This window comes from Nematostella vectensis, chromosome 3, assembly GCF_932526225.1.
Source record: "Nematostella vectensis chromosome 3, jaNemVect1.1, whole genome shotgun sequence".
Lineage (NCBI taxonomy): Eukaryota > Metazoa > Cnidaria > Anthozoa > Actiniaria > Edwardsiidae > Nematostella > Nematostella vectensis.
In genome coordinates, this window is record NC_064036.1 from 6,822,455 (window position 1) to 6,846,873 (window position 24,419).

The window sequence follows — 24,419 nt, forward strand, 5'->3', positions numbered from 1 at the left end:
TGCTTTGCATAACTGCAACTTCTTTATGTGCAAGGGCGCACTCTACACTGTCCTAGATGGAACTATACTTGACTGGCCACCGAAGAATCGTACTCAAACCTTTACTAACTAGAGTTAAATAAGATGGAAGATTTTCAAGAAACTATTGCAGCAGTTACCGTATTTATCATGAGTTTGGCGCTCCTGGTGTCACTCCCAGCAAACATCGCTATCCTAGCCGTCTTCTACCGAGAGCCGAAGGTTCGCGTACCTTCTGGAATCTTCGTCCTGAACATGGCATGGACAGGAGTCCTTGGAGCCGTGGTCTTCGTGCTTCTTATCCCGGACCTGTATATGGGGGTCGCGATAGCTACGAGCAATCCTGCGGCATGTAGCGCGCGGGAGTTCCTTAACGAGATGTACTCTGCTTCGACTCTTTTCTCCGTGTTGCTCGTCACCGGCAATAGATACGCAGTGGTGGTTTTGAAGCATAGATATCAGGCTTATTTTACTCGATGTCATTGCGCTCTCTATGTGGGTATCGCGTGGCTCTTAGCATTGGCCTACGCTGCGGGTCTTACGATAACCCAATCACAGAACGCAGCTATCGGCAACTTCAAGTGCAAGCTGGGATTCATCTACCCCGAATCTGTGGCGGCCGTCCAACTCACCTTCCTTGGAGTTCTGTTTATTTTAACTATAGGGATTACTGGAGCGTTAGGAATGCATTTCTACAGTCAAAGAAAGGTTCTCCCGCTACCGCTTAACTTTTATAGCAAGGAGTCGATAGAGCGCCGAATGGCTCCCGGAAAAGAGCGACGTATCGCGAAGAATCTCCGAGTGCTTACGATTGCCTTGGCGTCAATTCTCGGGTGCTTTGGGCTGCAGATTGGGGGCCTGGTTCTAGCCGTTTCCACAGGCCGGTGGTTGAGGATGGTGTACACATGTGGCGTGACCTGCTCCTACTTCGCATGCTTGATTCACCCATATTTATTCGGATACCTAAATCGCAGGCTCAAGCAGCCTATGAGGCGACTCTGTAGACGTGCATGCAATGCTGTGTTTTGTACGCACTCGCGTACCAGGAAGCTGACTCGTGTGGAGTCGAGTCTGAGTCGAATGGAGTCGGGTATGCCTCGGGTGGAGTCGGGATTTAGTTTTGACTCAAGCAAGCTGAGAATTATTGTGTCAACCGACGAACCTAATGAATCTGGGGTTGAGTTAACAAGGAGCAAAATGGATTTGGCGGCGACACGGCATCTCAGACCATAAAATGGCAGTACTAAAACGGGGAATAGATAGCAAGGGGCAGGGAAACGGGGTAGGATAGGAAAAAGAGTGGTTAATTAATAATATAATTTTACCAATATAATATACTTCAACTTGGGATGAAGACTAATAGGCTCCTTGTTCTTAGTGCAAGGCATCTGTGATATATCCAAGCTACATAGCACAAGACACACTAGAGGACAATATACAGTATAACTTTATATAATTTTATACATATTTATAATATAACATTTTCAAATATTATATATTTTTATGTTTTCAATAAAACGGATAAAGCTACATTGAGTCAAAGCATTAGTAGCATCGGTAGTAAAAGCAATTAAAAGCATTTATTTGCCTAATTTTTTATTCGGTTTTCACACGAAAAATGTTTAAAAATAAAACACTACAAGGGCGGTAAGGGTGAGTTCGGGGTATACGAGTATAACACACGTGTACCCCTAACATCAAAAATTTTTTTACGATTCCTAAATCATGAAATTAGATGTCAACAACCAAGAATGAACTAGTGATTTCAATACTTTTCTTCTCTATACCAAAAAGGTTTTTCAAGGTTTGCAAGGTTGCGCATTCCTGTGCAGGCCCCTTCATGATCCAGGGCAATGTATGATTTCTCTTGCTCTGTTTTAAACAAGGACCCGTACTATAGAAGGGCCTGGACCAGGACCACGAAAGGCTTAGTTGTAAATTGCCACGCAGTCCGAAGTTCCGTCAAGTTTGTCTTATTTATGAACAAGGAGCGAAACCCAAACTCAACTTTTGAAGTGTTTTTCTTCTCGTTTCCTCGGTTTCCTAGCTACTAATAGTTGATAACCCAACAAAAAAAAACAGGGATTTGCAGTAAAAAATAGTTCAAATTATTAACGATAACTAAAAAAAAACCTCACTTCCTACGCAATCTTACGACGTGTTGCGATCTTAGTCTAAAATCTAAATTTTATTCTGCCGAAAGGGTGCGGAGCTAAGCCCTTTTATAGTGCGGGTCACTGGCAACTCTTTAGTTCACGACAATCAAACACAGACGTTAAAACACAAATTTATTAGAAGCTTTAGATAACGATCACTATACATATGTGTACATATATTTACAAGATAAGATTAGTTGCACTATTTGATAGAGCATGATTAAACTCCGTTAAAACTACACAAACCAATTATCAACTTACAGCACCAGCCCTCTTGTTTCCTTACTTCTCCTACCGTATACATCTAGATCCAACCTCTATTAAGCAGCACTCTTTAGCGGTCACCTGCTTTTGGCGGCCATTATACAAAGTGACCGCTTCAGAGAGGTTCACCTGTTTTTTTTTTTGTTTTTTTTTAAAGGTTTACTGTGAGATCCGCATGTCGTACCTACCATCGTAGGTATCATGATAAAAGCACAGGCTCCATACCTGTTATAAGAAGCACATCGACTTAACACATAGTTTTAAAATCTGTATTCGTATCATTTGATAGCCATGAGGGCTGCAAACGATTATGATTCACAGTCCGCCTTTTTTGCTACTACAAAAAGGAAATGGAGAATACGAATACACTACCTTTAAGGTTTATATAATTCTCTAAACGTACTTAAAAAAACACACACCATATTGTCCGCTTTGTACAATGTGGCATGTTCCCTTTTATATCTGACATGGCTTTCTTGTATGTCTTAAGTTTTTCCATTTAGTACTCTTTGCAAACATTCCTTCACGTGGGGAGCATTCACACCCTTTGTCCCGCTAGCTTGTCGAGGAAAGGATTCCCTCTCGCTTTTTAAAGGAAGACACCAGATTTGTATCTAAGCCGACATTCCTTTACATGTAGGAGGGGCTCTTTGCAGGGAGCATACCGTGTGCTTGCTGGCTTGGACAAAAACCCAATTGAATGGAAGCCAATTTAAGCCTTCACATGTTTGAAGGGTTTTGGGTGGGGAACACCCCCTGCTGAAGAAAATCAGCTGGGAAGTTGAATCCGGACATTGAACTTCCCCCTCCACCTGTAGCTCCAGATGAGCCGCCGGAAAGAAAGTCGGTAAAGTGTGGCACTGTCTTGCGGCGTTTGGCACCAATCGCCTCCTTGTCTATAAGAAAATAACAAGAAGCAATAAGAATAAAAGAGCAATTTCAACGAATGTATAATTTATCAGCCATCATTTATTCCATTTGTTGGCAAAATTGTCACCCAAGTTGTCTTGACTCAATAAACAGATTGTTGCACAATTAATAGGGGTTAAAATAACGATCATTAAAATGGTCGCCATGGACACTTAATAACCGGTAACCGCTTAAGAGGTACAAAATACAGTGACAAATATTTGCCTTTGTAAAGTGGAAAGTTCATAGAGGTAGCAATATATACTCTGGCTTGCTGGCACCTACCAAAAAGTTGTGGCTGGTAAGTGAATTGCACAGGTTCACTTGTTTCCCCACCATTCTTCTTACGTCGAAGCTCTACAAGGACATTTGCTGGTCTCTCGATAGCAATGTTCCAATAAGGCGGAGTCTTGAACACTATGGCAAACTGTGGAACAAGTCTTTCTTAGCAACAAAGAATGGAAAACAGAGGTGATATGGTGTTAAAAACACGAGGTTCCGCTATAAAAGGAAAAGGCTGTTTACACGCGCGATTTAGATGCGATAAAAATCGCCGCAAAAATTGCAGCCCGTGTCGCGCGATAAAAGTTGCTAGTGTTAACAGGCCTCAAATAAGATGGAAAGACATGGCTTACCTGTCGGTGCACATCGCATGGAGAGAACTTCCCTAAATCTTCCCATGTGTACTTGCCAGTGATATCATCCATTTCATAAAAGTGTATCTCAATGTCATCTAAGGAAATATGATATTTCCAATATCACACAGAGAATGTCTTGTCTTTTTTGTAAAACTACACTTTTTTAATTTATCTTGCATTGCAATTGCTTTGAGGGTAGTTGCAGATTATTATGGGCAAGGGAGGGTGGGTTGGGGGGGTGTGTGGAATCAAAGCAGCAAGAAAGGGGAGTTGTTGGGTGAGGAAAAAGTAATAAGATATACTGCTAAACCACTTTTGCTGTAATTGACAAGACTTCAGGCCTTCAAAAGTTTTAGTATCACACAAATTATGCACATCTTTTGGTCAATTATGTACAAAACCTTTGTGAATGTGATGGTTATTATGAAGATTGCACACTTTTTTAGTAAAAATCCTAAATGCTTCCAAATATTCTTCATTGCACTAATATTTTCGCCAAGCTTTACCTTTCTGAACTTTGTCACAAAGCAGGTATATTTCATCACCACCAGTTACACATCCCGAGTTCTTGTCCATGCGACAGATTTTCAATTGAGATGCTGATGGTGCTTCTGAAGATGAAAGAAGGGAGAGCACCTGTGAGCGACCCTCTATGCATGTTGATGTGCACTGTTATTAGAATTCAATTCTTATCCGTTAAGTAATCAGCATAAAGTGGTGGATTTAGGGAGCTATTGCCCCCCCTTTCAGACTGAAACTTTGAAAAAAAGTAGCTTAAATCCATTAAGTGGACGTTAACCATATAATCATCAATATGATCACTTCTTGGTTGGGTATCACCAACCTACATATTCTCTTGGTACTGCATTAAGATTGCAATTTTAAAACAGTGTTGAAACAGCTTTGGGGAACTATGACATATTCAATGATTATGCTTTCTATTAAATTGGAGAAGTTTGTGCTTACAAATGAACAGCTCTCACTCAGGTAAAGTTGTTGTTGCTAAAGGAAAGCATGAGCTTGCATACAGATTGAAACAATATACTCAAGGTATGTTACAGATGCACCCTCACAACTGGTGTCCGCCCTTCAGGATGGCATCCCCCTCTAAAAAAAATCCTGGATCGGCCCCTGTTCTGTCAGCTAGTTTGTTGGTGAAATGTCAACTCACTTGAGTCCAAGACAGCATCTGAGTACACTGGCTTCAGAGGTCTGGTAAAGTTGCCATCTTGGTCTGGTAGGTATGCCTGGAAGCAGAGTCTCACAGCACTTAGATCCATGGCAGCGGCCTGTTGCTTAGCGTACTCTCTACTTTTGGCAGCTTCTTGGTCTGAAAATCAATATGACTATGGTTGATAATGATCGCTTGGTAATGATCACTCTAAGACCTTACAGAATAAAACAAACAAACAAACAAATAAATAAATTGAAGTAGCTAATCACACAATTGCAGCTCGATGCTGAATTATTAGTGCTCAGATTCAGATGTGGTCGAGTTAAAGGCATGGGGGGCATGTACAGGACCCAAAACGATCCCAGGACCCGAAATGATCCCAGGACCCGAAACGATCCCAGGACCCAAAACGATCCCAGGACCCAAAACGATCCCAGGACCCGAAACGATCCCAGGACCCGAAACGATCCCAGGACCCGAAATGATCCCAGGGCCCGAAATGATCCCAGGGCCCGAAATGATCCCAGGGCCCGAAACGATCCCAGGGCCCGAAACGATCCCAGGACCCGAAACGATCCCAGGACCCGAAATGATCCCAGGACCCTAAACGATCCTAGGACCTGAAACGATCCCAGGACCCGAAACAATCCCCCAAATGATCCTTGGACCCGAAACGATACTGAGGAGTCCCCGATCATTTCGAGGCACCTCAGGCAGCTGCAGTACAACTCACGTTCGAACCGAGAATCAACCCAGAACCCAGTGGTGAGAGGCACAGGCACTACAGGGGCCGGTTGCACAAAGCCTGGATAACTCTAATCCACCGGTTAAATCCTTATTCAGCAGATAAAAGTTATCCGAGTTGCGTGATTCGGTTGCACAAAGCCCAAATAAAAGTTATCCAGCGGTTAAAGTTATCCGGATGATAGGGGTCAGATAAAATCTTATCCACCGAATAAATGTGATTAAAAAACAAAATGGCGTCTTGCTTTCAAAATTTTTTGTCAGAATTTAGATTAATTTTAGACGCAGTGAAAGTTGAAACACATGCAAATGTAAAATTTTTACTGTTGGTAAATTTACATGAACTACGAACTTACATGCAGCTTTGGCAGGTCTGGAATCAAACTATATTGTCCGTTCCGTCGAGAAATGTGACTCACAAAGACAGGAAGAAGCTAAACACTATCCTCTGTAATCATTCAATGATGTACATGCACTTTGCCTCGATAAACTGTTTGTTTTCTGGCACTTTTAGTAGCTTTTTCAACGGTCGTCATTTTGTTTAACGGAAAAACAGTGCGCGCTTTGCATATTTACCATGGAAACGGGAAGCCATTTAGCGGTAAATGATGGCTATTTTATCCGCCGGTTAACTATTAGCTGGATACGGATTTTATCAGGCGGTTAGCGCCTATCCGGCGGATAACTTATCCAGGCTTTGTGCAACCGGCCCCAGAGCGACGCTCTGCCAACTGCGGCACCTAGGCTCCCTATATGCAGGTCATGGTTCTCCTTTCAAGTGACCACAGGCCATTGGAGTGGCCAAAATAATGCAACACTCACATCTGCCAGTAAAAGAGTAAAACTATCCACTAAACCAGAATAAAACACTAAGGGTCACTATGCTCATGTTGTGCATGTGCTTTCATATGAAGAGCCTGTTTATCTCAACATTCATCAGCATACAAACATAGTCTATAACAATAGCAATATTGAGGATATAAACAGATGCTTACTTGCGACAGAGAGCGCCACATTTTTGTCAAACCCAAGCTTGTTTGAGTTTATGGCTGTATTGACACCAAAGAGTGATAGGTCTACACCATCCTTGATACCTTCTGACAATTTGGCGAAAGTTGCATTTTGCAGAGTTTGCCACTTTATAAATCTATCCATTAGTACTTTAACAACATTCTTTTTAGTGACATGCTTGATTCCCAAGTTTGGGAAGCTGGAACAGAAAACAGAAATCAATGCTATCAAAAAAAAAGGAAAATCAATTGAAAATATAATCACAATCAACATTATAATAAATGAAGAACCAACTCATAAAAGCCTGCTCTACCAGAGTGTAAAAAAAGTTGGTCTTGATTTGTTGTCTCAAATACCCATATGTTTCACAGCCCAACTCAGCCATATGTCATTTGTTATTGTTTTTATTTAATATTGAAATTGAGCGTGTGACAAAGTGTGTCAAAAAAGAATTGTCCATTAATTATCAAATCTAATAGAAAATTGCAAGAGCAGAATGATAGAGTTGATAGTATCATACCTCGCTGTCATGTGTTGATCCGGCCCCACTTGTACGGTGACTACTCCTTCTTCATTAGCATTCTTCCCAGTTAAACTATGTGCATGTAGCATATAAGGTTCATCTTTTGTGACCAAGGTTACAACTATTCTACATGGTCCTTGGTAGTTGTTCACCTGAAAAGAGCAGAGATTTTGATAAGCATTAGTTGTTTCCATCATGCAATTGTTAAATATGAGGTAAACAATAGAATTACCTGGACAGACGGGTATGACTTGCTTTTAGAAGTCGAAAACTGCCCAGGGAGTCCCCCATGGGAAGGCCCTTCACATGGGTATCGGAACCGGAAACCACGCTACAATTAATTCAATTAATCATTCTTTCCATGTTTTTTTTATAATAAATACAACTGATATAAAACTAAAAAAGTGTCAGTATCAAAAAATACCGATTTTGAATTTAATAAGCAATAGTACTGAGCTCATAATAACATAATTTCTGAAGCCAAGAAAAGTGTAAAATTGAGATTTAAGCTATCAATGTCAGCATACAGTACATGATAATTGTGATTATAAGATTGTATTTTGTTCCTTTCTGCAAACCACTGTGTCACCAAATTTTAAACTAGGTTTTGCAGCTCAAAGCATATTTCCAATTATATCAGTCCTATTTTTCATCCTGATTGTACCAAATACATAGAAACCATACTTTTACTTTCATTGGTGCTAGGATTCTTACCGGTTTAGGCTGTTCAAGAATTTCTAGGTAGGGCTCTGTGAAAGATGAATTAAACACACAAGGAATAAATAATCACATTCCTGTCAATGCACAGGTTTTATTGACTAAATTTTTCAATATTTTTTGATAAATTAAACTAAAGGGACTGTTATTGGGGCCAAATACAGTATCACTCATTTATAAATGCTGAACCAATCACATTTTCAAATATGTCCTCCCATTACTTTTTGAGGCATAGTCAGTAGAGGGGACTGGTTGGGAAACCTGGTGAACTTCTTCAGAGACATGTTACTGTTTTCTTATTTCTGACCATGACCGTGTACAAGTCAAGCATACAGTAAAAGAGATTATATGGAGTAAACGAAGAATCATTTGCTATTTGCATCAAAACCGCACTTCGATCTTGAAGTGACCATAAAACTGAAGGAAAATCTTCAGTATTGATGCAGACTCATACAAACCCCACTATATTTGCTGTGAAAGCTCACCGAGTTTTTTTGATAGAGCTCTACTCACTTAAGAATTTTAGCACCCATTGGCACTTGTAAAAAATATACTAGTCTGTATAAAACTAACTTTCTAGGGCTGCAGAGCTAAGGATATAATTGCCATAAAACATGCAAATTGATAAAGACAAATTTTAAAAGAAATAAATAAAAATAGCAAAGTTTCAAATAAATCAATAAATGATTTGTGTCCTAATACATATTCATGAATCTCTTCCATATGTTTTCTTGTACTGTATGCTTGGTTTGTGCATGTTCGTGATCATGTAACAGGGTTGTTCAACATCAGAGAGCGCCTATACCTCATTCTTCGTTCTTATACCCCCCAGGTGACACTATAGATCTTTTATTGAAGTGATAATTTCCCAAGGGATTAATCTTGTTTGGCTCAAGCTTTTGTTGGAGGCATCATATTTGAATAAAATAAAAAAACCTCTCAAAACGACTGAAACGTATGGTCGATCATGTCAGCATTCTAATGTCCTATTGATGTGCCAATTTGAACCATGATTTTTGCAACAAAGCTACTTGGATATGGCAACAAAATTCAGAGTTCTTACCGGTGTAAGAAGGCTCCTCTGCATTTGTGCCTAATGGGACATGCAGAGCACTGATATCAGGTAGATAACCAGGTTGAATGATCTCATTTAACATGCTTTCTGTGAGAGCACTACCCACTTGCTGTTCAGACTGTGTCATGATTACTGCACTTGATACACCAATAGGATATTATAGATCTTTTCTCTTGAATTAACGTTGTGTTATCTGGAACACATTCTTTCCTGGTAGATAAAATATAGAATGTTAAAGTTATAAACTTTTCATAGAGGTCTTAGAGTGTTATAAGTAGTTGAGGCTGACAATATGTTTTGATGGACCACTGTAAAGCATCTCTGTTCATAATGCATTATCTGCAAAATATTCTTCCCTGGTAAAAAAATACAGAAAATTGAAGTTTTAACATACCAAGAAGGTCTTTGTGTGTAAAAGCAGATATCAACAATGTCTTAGTAAGATACAGATAGCTAAGTGGCAATGTCCTTGGTGTTGAAAAGATGATGATAATTCTTACTATGATAAAACAGATTGCAGAAGTGTCACAACATCTAATAGTATTGATGTCTCAAGATAGTCAAGGGTGACGTAGTGTGCTTATACTAAATACAGATCGTAAAAGACATCTTCAAATCAAATAGGGCACTGGTATAGTAGTGATTTGTAATATTATCAATGCATATTATTTATAGCTAGGCACGAAATCTTTAGTGGCTAGGAACAAAGAGTACAACTGTACAATAAATTAACTTAAGGCTTTGGAGCCATAAGCAAATGATCACATATGTTGGTTATATGAGTTACAAATCAAATTAACAACAATATCGATTATGCTGTTATGTTCATGCTCATTTATCAATCAATAAATACTGTTTAAGCATAGAAGAAGTCTACAAAGAGTGAAGGCACTTGATTCGTTATTGAAGCAGTTAGAAACTATCGCAATTAACTAGGAGGTTATAACTTGTTCACACACCAAACCACGAACTGATATTTTGTTACTGTGTAGGTGTGTAATTCCAAAATCGAGTTCGGTCAACCATGTATCCTTCTTAACGTCTTTCTTTTAGCTTTAAACATGACTCTAAATCCTAATTTCTATAATTCAATTATTTGTAAAAAAGAAGGATAAAAAACAACCGATAGAGCTACTTTCGATCAACAAGATTACGTTTCTTCAGAGAATACGAAACTTACATCGAAAGCTGCTCTATAGGTTTTGCACGTGTTGACAAGAAAGCTCTCCAAAATTCCCCCTAGTCTTCGGCAAATCGCAACACATACCTTACTAGGAATCGAATAGATGCTCTGCTACTGAGTTCGACTGAATCCTGGGGCTTTTAAGTATAAATTTAGCAACTTCCTGTACCGAGAAAGCAAATACATTCAAATGTGAAGTCCATCCGCCATTTGTAGGGAATGTCCCAGTCCCGGGACTTCCCCGAACACAGCGCTTTTCTTGATTGGTCACACTTGACCACGTGACTCAAAATACACTGTAGAAACCAATGATGTAATGTTTTATAGAGATTACACAAAAAGTAAAAATATACGGCAATCCATGGAAGCAAAAGACAGGGAATTTTCCCTAGTTATTATGCAGTTTTAAAAGCGCTTTATCTTTCGCGTGTCCAAGGTACACTTTTCGAAGTTGACACAAATAGACATTTTTTTTCACAGGTAGTCCAGTCAATCTACGTCAAAAAAGGGGCCAACAGCGGACTAATTGCAACACAAGGTTTTTAACGGTTTGTCGCACAGAAATTATCCCTCTATAACGTACTAAAAAATCGGAGCAGGCAAACACCCCGAAAAACGGGATCGAATTTTCAAATACAAGGCTTGTATGAAAAACCACAGGGTTCCCAAATCATGGAAATCACGAAAAAAATTAGTCCCTCGCAGACGTTTTTAGGCAGGCGTCTGTACAGGACCCGAAATGATCCTAGGACCCGAAATGATCCCTAAAAGTACCCCAACTGATCCTCGGACCCGAAACGAGACCGAGGAGTCCCCGAAATCAACCCCAAGGAATTGCGGTAATGGACAAAGGGAAAGCAGAAGAAATACTTGCAATCCTTGAAGCATAATAAAGGGTTAACAGCGACTCGATTTCTAAACAACGTGACTTAAAAATATTAAATTTCAACAATTTTATTTATTACATTGCCCGGCGTTAAACCCATAAACAGAGTCCAAAACAAATACACAACCTTAAATTGCTATTGAAAGGAATACAGCATAAACATAGTACAGCTTTCCTCAGATCAACCAAACTATTGACCTTCCGACACATGACTCTGACAATATAAATCTCATTTCCGGTAAACATCACCCCTAAAAATTAATATTCATTTGACAACCAACAATGTATTTCACCACGAAATCCTTGTTCACACTAGCGAATATTTACCGACACATTTTAGGCATCAAGTTTGGCCGAGAAGATGGAATGACAAAAGCACACTGAGTAATACACTCGAACAACCCTTCTACAACCGATGCGCAATATTAAGAGGGGCTTTCTGGGGGGGACTGGGTCATTTCATAGAACGGGCTGGGAGGCGCGCCGCGCCCCGCCGAGCCCCCCAGCCCCGCTTCAGGCGCAGAACGGGGTGGGAGGCGCGCCACCCCCCGCCGAGCCCCCCAGCCCCGCTTCAGGTGTAGAACGGGCTGGGAGGTGCGCCACCCCCCGCCGAGTCCCCCAGCCCCGCTTCGGGCGTAGGACGGGCTGGGAGGTGCGCCACCCCCCGCCGAGTCCCCCAGCCCCGCTTCAGGTGTAGAACGGGCTGGGAGGTGCGCCACCCCCCGCCGAGTCCCCCAGCCCCGCTTCGGGCGTAGGACGGGCTGCGAGGTGCGCCACCCCCCGCCGAGTCCCCCAGCCCCGCTTCGGGCGTAGGACGGGCTGCGAGGTGCGCCACCCCCCGCCGAGTCCCCCAGCCCCGCTTCGGGCGTAGGACGGGCTGCGAGGTGCGCCACCCCCCGCCGAGCCCCCCCCCCCCCCCCCCCCTAGGCTCTTACCGAAAGTGCTCGTTAAAAAAGCATTAAATGCTAAAAGCAGTGCTTGTTTTTTGCCAAAAAAAGTGCTAAAATAATGCTATTTTAAAAAAAAAAAAATGCTTGTGGATTAAAAAAAAATGCTCATTTTTTCAGACTTATTTTAATCATATAGAACATTACATTTTCAGATTTTCGCTCACATGTTTTAACATCAAAATTTAACGATCAATGTTTTTTCCATTTAATTCCAACACACGCTTGTCATTGGGTCATCATTACCCATTTTAGAAGTTAGTCATCGCTTGTTGTACTGGGTCATCACACCTGCTTGCAGATAGTCAACTGAGGCATGCTCCTGTTGGTCGTTGAATGCGGAATTGAGAACAGAGAATACCCTTTCTGCTGCAGCCGAGGATGGCTGCACCAACAGCACTTTCTTCACTGCAGAAGCCCAGTGAGGGAGCTGTTCCTTGTGGTCGTGCCACCATTTTACCTTTCGCTCTTAAGTGTTGATTACCACATCTGCAGTGGCAGCTAAGTAAGCAGGTAGTTCAGCTTTTAGGCCGTTGATAATGCAATCATCATTGAGAAAAGGGAATGATTCGCAAGGCCTCTACTGAGTGCTGAGTTGGCTTCAGCCACTGGACGCTGACCGGACACATATACCTCGCAGCCTTGAACGCTAACACTGTGTTGTATAGTTGGACATTGAACTTTCTCAGAAACCAATCTATGGCTGGTTGAACACATGCCTTTGCCTGCTGTTCGAGGGCTGCTACGTTTTGGGCAGGATTTTCTTCAGCGATTGCTGCTGCGACTGCACGCACGTTTGGAAAGTGAGGGGCTTGGCAGGCTTGGGCAACAGCATGGAGTTTCTCATAACACGAGAACACGAGAGGGCCATCACCTTCCAAGAAATAGGTCGCTTTTACAAAGTGCTCCCCAACATCGATGGTGATGGCGAGCTCGAGCTTCAGGTTGATCACTCGCTCAGGATCGTAAAGTATTGCCTGGAGTTGAGGGAGTAACTGTGGACTAATATTAGCGGCTTCTGCTTCTATCAAGAATCCCTCAATATCTCCAAACTGCAGTAACATTTGTTTGTAGACTTCCCACTTTGACCACCATCTGGTCTCACTGTATGATCTCGGTCTTTGCCCAGTCAGATCTTTCCACAACAGCTTTGCCTTGTAACTATGGCGGAACAGGCGAAGCCACACGCTACCGAACTCTAGAAGAGTTGGAATGACAAGATGATTCCCAACATTGTCAAGCGTGTGTGAGAAACACACAACGTTCAGCAGCTTAGGAAAGATAAATGCAATCCTATCCAACGCTGCCTGGTTCACACTTGCCCCATCTCTCATGGCTGCGAGTAACGAATTGGCCTTGACACCATAATCAACTGATAGGCACTGATTAAGAACTTGTGCAAGATCATCCGCATTCACTGACTTGGAACATATATCAATTTTGACGAGACGTTGAATAATCGACCAATTCTCGTCAAGGAAACGCAGGATGACAGCAATTGCTTCTCCTTGTCGTGTACTTCCGTCAAAGATCATCGAAACATCTCTTGTCATGCCAGTCTGGCCAGGCAAAGTCAGTTCATTTTTTATCCTTTCGACTTCCTGCTTGAGAACAATTGAAATGTACTGACCAAGATGAGCACTTGCTGTGAGACGTTGGCCATTCTTCTCTAAGAGGGAGCATAGCTTATTGATTTTCCCAAGTAGGATGCCAGCCTTCAGAAACTCTTCGACCACTTCGAGTCAGTAGGCCCGTTCAGATATTGGTAGTGCTGCCTTTCTGCGTCATGTCCGCCGCTCTAAAAGCCTCCATAATAGTCTGATCCTTCAACTTACACTTCTTCAGTTTCTCTTTACCATTTCCATGTTTCTTTGAAGCCAAGTGTGTAGTTAGAATACTCTTCTTTGAAGACACTATTTCGCGGCATGCCAGACAAAACAACTTCCCGTCTTTGATTGTTAGTTCCTCTCATGGATATTGCTGAATCCGATCATGTATGCTTATGTTCTTTACATCACACTTCCCCCTAGTTTTGTTTTTTCCACTAATTGATGGCAGAGTACGCTCTCGAGCTATCTCTGCCTTGCTTGGCTGACTTCCAGTATTGCTAGTGAATGACGCCATCTTGGAACGAGTCACGAGGAGGACTGACGAGAAGGACCGGGTTCTAGAAGGCAACCGCTGACCTATCAAACATATTCCCCAGCCTCCTCGGCTCCTTTGACGAAAATGAATGCAAATTGCGGCTTTGGACGACATATGTGAAGTCAGAGTGTGCTGATTAACGCGAAATTATATAAATAATCAGTCGATAATAAGAAAAAATGCTAGCAGTGCTTTTTGGGAAAAAATGTAAAAAAAAAAAGTGCTCGCGAAGCCAAATAATGCCAAAAAAGTGCTAGCACTTTCGGTAAGAGCCTAGATTTGATTGGTTGATATAATCGGGATAAAATGCAATATACACCTCCTAGAAGGTGAATATTTCCCTTCGCCCCGAAATCAAGCTAGTCATCCGTTGCAATTTTAATTTGTATTTATCATTATTTTGTCTGTTTTGTTTTTATTGTTGTTTTATTTTTTTTGGAGCGTTATGTGCTATTCAAGCATCAGTTTTATTCTTATTAGACGGCTATCATATTTATCATATTGTTATACACCTTATTTCCATCAATTATTTGTAAAGAAAAAGGTGATAAAAAAGCTCAAGCGATATGAGAACCACATATAAATTATATTAGAATGGATAAACGCAAGAGAGCATAAGATAAGAGAGGGACACTTTGGTATTACCCGCCCGCCATGTCGATTCCGAATCCGGCTATTTTTAGCAACCACCCCACCACAGCGCGTTAGGATTTGCTCCTTTTATTTTGTCCTACTCCCCCGTGGGTTGCGTGTTGTTGTTTTGCCAACTCGATAGAAATGAAAAGAGATCATGAAAAAAAACTCGGAAGAAGAAAAAAAGTCTGTCTTAAGTAAGTAAGATTGGCAAATATACTCACAGAAAGCTAAAACCCTGAATAGTTTGAATGTTTTGATTGTCTGAGCGGCGAAGTCGTCAAGGGGTAAGTACGCAGCTCTTACAAGCTGCAATTTGATTGGGCAAATGGACAATACCCGCACCCCGACACAAAGAACGAGAAGAATAGAGACAAAAGAACTCCTTTGTAGAACAAAGATAATAGGAGACAAAGCAGCTGCGTACTTACTAGTCAAGTAGTCAAGAAGAAAGAAAGAACCGACGAGCGATAAAATGGCTGTGATACCGCGTTTGATTCAAATCCCGACTCCAGCTTGTATAATAACAACATAACAATATAACATATAATAATAACGACATCAAAGAAGTACAGTAACATCTCCTTCTTTATTTTCTTACTATTACAAAAGCTCAGATACTTCAGCTTGTTGGCTTTAATCATCACAAAAATGCATTCCCTCGCTACAAGGATAGTATTATGAAATTATTTTCTTGGATTCCTTCTCAATTCACCGGAATATTCACAAAAATCAATAGCATATCTAATGTCTAACTTACAGATTTCGTTTGACCATTAGGAAGATACTGAATGTTGAAAAACCACGAAGAAGCAGCAAGTTAGAGCGGAAGCGGTGTTTGAAGCACGAGGTTTTCCGCTCTTGATTTTGAATGAAGTCCCTTTTTTTAAACGTTTTCGAAATCTTGCAATCCTCGAAGTACTACATCCCCTTAATAAACCGCAAGTGCCTGTATCCTTGATGCTAGAATGAAATTTTCGATAGTATTTGTGCAAATAGGGTGTTTTTTTTCGGTTTCAAGTCACAAAACAGCTGCAAACAACAAGATGTAAATGCCAAAGCGCGGGGGTAGGGTGAGTAAAAATGCTCACGCGCAGTGGTGGGTAGGCACTGAGAGGCAGTGAGACCAGATGGTGGTCAAAGTGGGAAGTCTACAAACAAATGTTACTGCAGTTTGGAGATATTGAGGGATTCTTGATAGAAGCAGAAGCCGCTAATATTGGTCCACAGTTACTCCCTCAACTCCAGGCAATACTTTCCGATCCTAAGCGAGTGATCAACCTGAAGCTCGAGCTCGCCATCACCATCGATGTTGGGAAGCACTTTGTAAAAGCGACCTATTTCTTGGAAGGTGATGGCCCTCTCGTGTTGTCGTGTTATGAAAAACTCCATGCTGTTGCCCAAGCCTGCCAAGCCCCTCACTTTCCAAACGTGCGTGCAGTCGCAGCAGCAATCGCTGAAGAAAATCCTGCCCAAAACGTAGCAGCCCTCGAACAGCAGGCAAAGGCATGTGTTCAACCAGCCATAGATTGGTTTCTGAGAAAGTTCAATGTCCAACTATACAACACAGTGTTAGCGTTCAAGGCTGCGAGGTATATGTGTCCGGTCAGCGTCCAGTGGCTGAAGCCAACTCAGCACTCAGTAGAGGCCTTGCGAATCATCCCCTTTTCTCAATGATGATTGCATTATCAACGGCCTAAAAGCTGAACTACCTGCTTACTTAGCTGCCACTGCAGATGTGGTAATCAACACTTAAGAGCGAAAGGTAAAATGGTGGCACGACCACAAGGAACAGCTCCCTCACTGGGCTTCTGCAGTGAAGAAAGTGCTGTTGGTGCAGCCATCCTCGGCTGCAGCAGAAAGGGTATTCTCTGTTCTCAATTCCGCATTCAACGACCAACAGGAGCATGCCTCAGTTGACTATCTGCAAGCAGGTGTGATGACCCAGTACAACAAGCGATGACTAACTTCTAAAATGGGTAATGATGACCCAATGACAAGCGTGTGTTGGAATTAAATGGAAAAAACATTGATCGTTAAATTTTGATGTTAAAACATGTGAGCGAAAATCTGAAAATGTAATGTTCTATATGATTAAAAAAAAGTCTGAAAAAATGAGCATTTTTTTTAATCCACAAGCATTTAAAAAAAAAGCATTATTTTAGCACTTTTTTGGCAAAAAACAAGCACTGCTTTTAGCATTTAATGCTTTTTTAACGAGCACTTTCGGTAAGAGCCTAAGCTCGACACGGCCTCGCATCGCGTAAGAAAAAAAGCAAGAAAGGGCCCCCGAGAAAGTTCCTGAAGACGCGCGAAAAGATAAAGAAGAAGCTGCGAGAAATTCGCGAAGAGTTCGGGAGCGAGGTGTTCGAGTAAAACTCAGGTTTAAACGCCACGCTAGCGGCTTCGAATTTACGGCCGAAAAACTGTTATTCCGCGCTCCGTAGGGTGGCGGTCCAATCCAATGCTCGGTTTACTACAGTACAGACGAGGGTCTAATTGCAAGGTTCCCACATGTTGTGTGAACACACACACACACAAGGGGGGCCAGGCACCCCTTTTAAGCTCGCCTAAAGCGAGGCGCTTTAAGCAAACGCTTTAAGCGACCCCTATGACCCCGCTTCGGCGGGGGCCCTTTCTACGCCCGAAGCGGGGGGGGGGGGGGGGGGGGGGGGAGGCTCTTACCGAAAGTGCTAGCACTTTTTTTGGCATTATTTGGCTTCGCGAGCACTTTTTTTACATTTTTTTCCCAAAAAGCACTGCTAGCATTTTTTCTTATTATCGACTGATTATTTATATAATTTCGCGTTAATCAGCACACTCTGAATTCACATATGTCGTCCAAAGCCGCAATTTGCATTCATTTTCGTCAAAGGAGCCGAGGAGGCTGGGGAATATGTTTGATAGGTCAACGGTTGCCTTCTAGAACCCGGTCCTTCTCGTCAGTCCTCCTCGTGACTCGTTCCAAGATGGCGCATTCACTAGCAATACTGGAAGTCAGCCAAGCAAGGCAGAGATAGCTCGAGAGCGTACTCTGCCATCAATTAGTGGAAAAAAAACAAAACTAGGGGGAAGTGTGATGTAAAGAACATAAGCATACATGATCGGATTCAGCAATATCCATGAGAGGAACTAACAATCAAAGACGGGAAGTTGTTTTGTCTGGCATGCCGCGAAATAGTGTCTTCAAAGAAGAGTATTCTAACTACACACTTGGCTTCAAAGAAACATGGAAATGGTAAAGAGAAACTGAAGAAGTGTAAGTTGAAGGATCAGACTATTATGGAGGCTTTTAGAGCGGCGGACATGACGCAGAAAGGCAGCACTACCAATATCTGAACGGGCCTACTGACTCGAAGTGGTCGAAGAGTTTCTGAAGGCTGGCATCCCACTTGGGAAAATCAATAAGCTATGCTCCCTCTTAGAGAAGAATGGCCAACGTCTCACAGCAAGTGCTCATCTTGGTCAGTACATTTCAATTGTTCTCAAGCAGGAAGTCGAAAGGATAAAAAATGAACTGACTTTGCCTGGCCAGACTGGCATGACAAGAGATGTTTCGATGATCTTTGACGGAAGTACACGACAAGGAGAAGCAATTGCTGTCATCCTGCGTTTCCTTGACGAGAATTGGTCGATTATTCAACGTCTCGTCAAAATTGATATATGTTCCAAGTCAGTGAATGCGGATGATCTTGCACAAGTTCTTAATCAGTGCCTATCAGTTGATTATGGTGTCAAGGCCAATTCGTTACTCGCAGCCATGAGAGATGGGGCAAGTGTGAACCAGGCAGCGTTGGATAGGATTGCATTTATCTTTCCTAAGCTGCTGAACGTTGTGTGTTTCTCACACACGCTTGACAATGTTGGGAATCATCTTGTCATTCCAACTCTTCTAGAGTTCGGTAGCGTGTGGCTTCGCCTGTTCCGCCATAGTTACAAGGCAAAGCTGTTGTGGAAAGATCTGACTGGGCAAAGACCGAGATCATACAGTGAGACCAGATGGTGGTCAAAGTGGGAAGTCTACAAACAAATGTTACTGCAGTTTGGAGATATTGAGGGATTCTTGATAGAAGCAGAAGCCGCTAATATTAGTCCACAGTTACTCCCTCAACTCCAGGCAATACTTTACGATCCTGAGCGAGTGATCAACCTGAAGCTCGAGCTCGCCATCACCATCGATGTTGGGGAGCACTTTGTAAAAGCGACCTATTTCTTGGAAGGTGATGGCCCTCTCGTGTTCTCGTGTTATGAGAAACTCCATGCTGTTGCCCAAGCCTGCCAAGCCCCTCACTTTCCAAACGTGCGTGCAGTCGCAGCAGCAATCGCTGAAGAAAATCCTGCCCAAAACGTAGCAGCCCTCGAACAGCAGGCAAAGGCATGTGTTCAACCAGCCATAGATTGGTTTCTGAGAAAGTTCAATGTCCAACTATACAACACAGTGTTAGCGTTCAAGGCTGCGAGGTATATGTGTCCGGTCAGCGTCCAGTGGCTGAAGCCAACTCAGCACTCAGTAGAGGCCTTGCGAATCATCCCCTTTTCTCAATGATGATTGCATTATCAACGGCCTAAAAGCTGAACTACCTGCTTACTTAGCTGCCACTGCAGATGTGGTAATCAACACTTAAGAGCGAAAGGTAAAATGGTGGCACGACCACAAGGAACAGCTCCCTCACTGGGCTTCTGCAGTGAAGAAAGTGCTGTTGGTGCAGCCATCCTCGGCTGCAACAGAAAGGGTATTCTCTGTTCTCAATTCCGCATTCAACGACCAACAGGCGCATGCCTCAGTTGACTATCTGCAAGCAGGTGTGATGACCCAGTACAACAAGCGATGACTAACTTCTAAAATGGGTAATGATGACCCAATGACAAGCGTGTGTTGGAATTAAATGGAAAAAACATCGATCGTTAAATTTTGATGTTAAAACATGTGAGCGAAAATCTGAAAATGTAATGTTCTATATGATTAAAAAAAGTCTGAAAAAATGAGCATTTTTTTTTTAATCCACAAGCATTTTTTTTAAAAAAATAGCATTATTTTAGCACTTTTTTGGCAAAAAACAAGCACTGCTTTTAGCATTTAAGGCTTTTTTAACGAGCACTTTCGGTAAGAGCCTAATCAAATCGCTTGTTCTTGCGAGGTTCCCGGGTTTTATATACTAATCAAAATAATGAGACCTGAAGGGGCGTGGCTGTGCCCTCAAGATTTTTTTTAATCTTGTCTTGTGTACCCTCCCCCCTCTGGCGTTTGCTTCAAGTCCGGCCACAGCTCGCGCGTTAATCAACAGATCATAAATAGAGGGCGTTATCAATTTTAAACTTCGCACAGAACCGTCAATGTTTATGCGATTGCTCTAGGTTTTTTTACCAAAGACGACTCAATGTATGGAGAGTGCACACATTTGAAAATTGCATTTGTATTTACACGCAATAATGTACGTATCAGCACTTAAAAAGTAAACAACATGTTTTGCACTTATTTGAGACTGACGCAAAATTGAGCGTTAGCTTTTTGACGCCACTGCAAGAATCAGTTCAATATGTAGTGATACAGCCTCTGTGAAAGTTAGAGAAAAATATGTGAAAGAGACAAAAGTTATAAATATATATTTAGAATTTCGACCCGAAAAATTGACGGCGAAGTTCAGTCCGTTCGAAAAGCGTTCATGTCAGCCTTTATTACATTTAGGTACATATTTTTTTACAAATACAACCGCCAATTGTGTAAGATAACTCATGTCAAATTTGGTTTGGCTATGTTCAATAGAAAGAAAGTTGTAACATTTTGAATAACACTACCATTTGAAAACATCTTTCCGCAAAACTGATAAAAACACATTTCGACCCATTGCGACTCGACTCTAGCCTAAGATGAGATGTGACGGGTTTCTCTAAGGAAAAAAATCGCTTCGCTGGGGAGATGAGATGTGACGGGTTTCTCTCTAAGGCTTCTTCCCCTTACGTCCTATCTTCTTTCGCCTAACGTTATCATCATGACATGCTTTTATAAGCGCAGAGCGTCCTGCTGATAAGAATACAACGCCAGACTTCATCTAATGACGTTTTACTGTATTGGGTGTACTCAAGAGAGCATAAGATAAGTACGAAAGCCGAGAAGGGCCATCAGATTTCCGAGATAATAATTTCAGAGATTACTATTTCAAAGATAAATATTTCAGAGATGATAACTTGAGATGCTAATTTCAGAGATTATAATTTCGGATAAAGAATTCTGCCGGCTTACTGAGCATGCAGCCCTCGATCAACACAACAATTCCCCACAGCTACGTTTGGTCCTGAGGAGTTCTTCAAGTTTTCCCATATTCTTTCCTTACTTAGGTTTGTTTATGTTCATAATTCATATTAAAAAAATATAATATATACCACGCAAGTCAAAAGCGCCACGAAGTTATCGGTGGCCAAGCTGGATGTGCTCTTTTTCATGCCGGAGCTATACAATACAGAAAACTATCTACGCCATGTAGACTAAGACGTGCAAGCGTGCAAGCGCATGTATACTGAATCCTGTGAAGACTACAGCGGAAATATGGAGCAGCTGGTGCAACTCATAAAGCCAAACTACACCCACCAACTAACGCAGCTGAGGCTCTAGAATTATTTTCAGAAATCACACAGAAACTTAAAAAGTTTCACCAATTCAATGTAGCAGATGATGAAGGAGACCGAGTATTCAAATAACATGAAGACCATATTCATCCCGTTTCAGAAATGTAATTGTTTCGTTTATACAGAGACAAGATAATGTTGTTGTTTTATTTAACTGGCTTTTTTTTAACTGGCTTTTTTGATGTATTATATTCTATCAACCAAGGGCGGATCCAGGATTCTCAAAGGGGGGGGGGGGGGGGGGGGACCGACGGAAGGTAAAAGTGTGTAAATTAGTTTCCATACAATACCACGGAGGGCATCGATATTTCCAGTGGAATCACACAACATCCTAAACTTATGCTAATATTACGCATTGATATTTTTACGGGACATCGAAATACTGCGGCATACCTATAATAATTCCACACAATCATGTATTATGTAAATGAGATATGAGTGTCTTACACAGACACAAGGTCAATCAATCAATCAATTTTATTTATCACCTTTATGTAACTCTATTAATTTTAATGTTTCTCCGCGTGATCATCTCATATCCTCTATCGTTATTGCTTGAATGTAAATTTCGTAATTAAAAGCCCCGTTACTCAGTAAAATGATCAGTAAAAACAACATAACCGTGTTCTTGTCAGAAATTTGATTCAGCATCTTGCCACTACTGGACATAGTCCAGGAGTAGTCTGTGGGTTGTGAATCATAGGTGGTAAAAATGTCCGACGCAGTTGGTCGGTCCGCTACCGTGTAATAAAGGAAGTTACACCGTGTAACTTAAGGCAATTTCTGAAGTTAACATCTCTGAAATTATCATCTCTGAAATTATCATCTCTGAAATTATTATCTCTGAAATCTGATGGCCCTACCTGGCTTTCGTAGATAAGAGAGGGACACTTTGGTATTACCCGCGCGCCATGTCGATTCCGAATCTGGCTATTTTTAGTAACCACCACCCCACCACTGCGCGTGAGGATTTGCTCCTTTTATTTTGTCCTACACCCCCGCGGGTTGCGTGTTGTTGTTTTGCCAACTCGATAGGAATGAAAAGAGATCATGTAAAATAACTCACAGTAGTAATCACAGTAGAGTCATTATAAAAATACGAAGGCTAAATCAATAAGCAAATGAGGAAGAAAGGTCACATGGAAAAACAAACTACTTAATTAAACCACACAAACAAAGACAGGACGATATCGCGCGCAACGTTCGATTGTCAAAAAAAAAATCAAATGACGTTAAATTATATAAATATACAAGAGGCAATACAACAGATTGAAAAACAGACGGGATTTATCTAATCGTAATTCCCACCCCAAAATGTTCCCATACTTGGTATATCTCAGCTCACTTCTTTCTTAGGTTTGTATGTTCTAACGAGGACAAAATGTTAACACGCTTTTTAACTGTAGATAAAGGGTCCTACTCCAATAGAGGTCATGGCGCGTACCACTCGAGAGGCGTAATTAAATAGGCTTGTGTCAAAGGCTTGAGGCGTTGACGTGTTTATCTTATCGGGGGAATCCTACGGAGTTCTCACGCGGCGCGCCGCCGCGACGGCCTTTATCCCGTCACGAGAGGGTGGCAAATAAAACGAGATGCTCCTCGAATATTCTGACGAGAAAAGAGAAAGAGTTATAGAACCCCCGCAAAATAGAACAAAGTCTGGTTTCTTTCTGGTCTGTTCTCAGGTCATTAAGACTCCGCATAACTCGAATTCTCCGCTTGTGTGCTGTTGAAACGCGAACACGTAATTATTTTTTCTTTCTTTCTTTTTGAGAAAATTTCTTCGTTGTTTGTTCGGGGTCATAGCTAGTAGCGGGGAGTGGGTGGGTGGGGGTGATGGTGGGAGATGCCGTTAAAAATAAGAAAATGGCACCACAGCCTCCTTTTTCGATTTGCTAACATTTAATTCCAAATTCTCATTTCACTCCACACGTTACATACTGACTAAGATTATTCGGACATTGTTTGTAAAAACCGCTGGAAAAAGTCGATACCTTAGTAAAAGTCGCTGGAAAAATTTGATACCTTGGAAATGTCGTTTGAAAAAGTCGATACTTTTCAAAGTCGTTTGAAAACGTCGATACTTTTAAAAGTTGTGTAAAAAAGTCGACCCCTTTTGAGAAACTTTTGCGCAACTGCTAAATTTCTGCGGTATAATGCATGCAATAAATTATTTGATATGCTCAAGCCATCTAAACGCACTATCATCAGCATGCTATATAGGTTGACCTTGATCTTCGTAGACCTCGAGTCGACGCAAGGATCTGCTATAAATCATTTTATATTGGACCGTGGTGGCCATATAAATGTATCACGTACTTTGCTTTTATTTGCATCCAAAGCTATTGCTGATCTATAATTGCAAGCTTACGACAAGTGCAAAACGTGTTATCAACTGTTCATAGCGCTACGAGATACGCCAATCTTTCACCGTTGTTTTCAGATATTAAAGGAAAGAGGAAGAGAAGATCCCGTAACATAACGAGGGGTTCTGTCCAGTCTGTAAGGTTTAGTAAGTTTCAGCTATGCCTGTAAAGTTGTTCTGGTCCGCACTATAATTCAGTATTACAAAAGTGTGCATGAACGTTTATTATTATTATTATTATTATTATTATTATTATTATTATTATTATTATTATTATTATTATTATTATTATTATTATTATTATTATTATTATTATTATTATTATTATTATTATTATTATTATTATTATCATTATTATTGTTATTGTTGTTGTTATTATTATTATAAGGTGCACAATTATTATTATA

At 41.3% G+C, this 24,419-nt stretch overlaps 2 protein-coding genes across 3 annotated transcripts; one reads left to right on the plus strand and one right to left on the minus strand.

Moving 5' to 3' along the window:
• Positions 1–4: 4 nt before the first annotated feature.
• LOC5504090 (melatonin receptor type 1B) lies at positions 5–1,610 on the plus strand. The gene has a single exon (XM_001624955.3). The coding sequence runs from the start codon at positions 124–126 to the stop codon at positions 1,249–1,251; it is 1,128 nt and encodes a 375-aa protein (XP_001625005.2). The 5' UTR covers positions 5–123; the 3' UTR covers positions 1,252–1,610.
• Positions 1,611–2,289: 679 nt separating this feature from the next.
• On the minus strand, positions 2,290–10,716 carry LOC5504072 (nuclear factor NF-kappa-B p105 subunit). 2 transcript variants are annotated; one of them, XM_048724711.1, is made up of 11 exons: positions 10,497–10,716; positions 9,218–9,439; positions 8,152–8,186; positions 7,670–7,768; positions 7,435–7,589; positions 6,899–7,113; positions 5,157–5,315; positions 4,492–4,596; positions 3,983–4,080; positions 3,633–3,774; positions 2,290–3,334 (listed from the first exon to the last, which is right to left on the minus strand). In XM_048724711.1, the coding sequence occupies exons 2-11, from the start codon at positions 9,354–9,356 to the stop codon at positions 3,159–3,161; spliced, it is 1,323 nt and encodes a 440-aa protein (XP_048580668.1). In that variant the 5' UTR covers positions 9,357–9,439; positions 10,497–10,716; the 3' UTR covers positions 2,290–3,158. The 2 variants fall into 2 exon arrangements, with proteins under 2 accessions (XP_048580668.1, XP_048580669.1); XM_048724712.1 differs by having other exon boundaries at positions 10,410–10,617.
• Between the last annotated feature and the right edge of the window lie 13,703 nt (positions 10,717–24,419).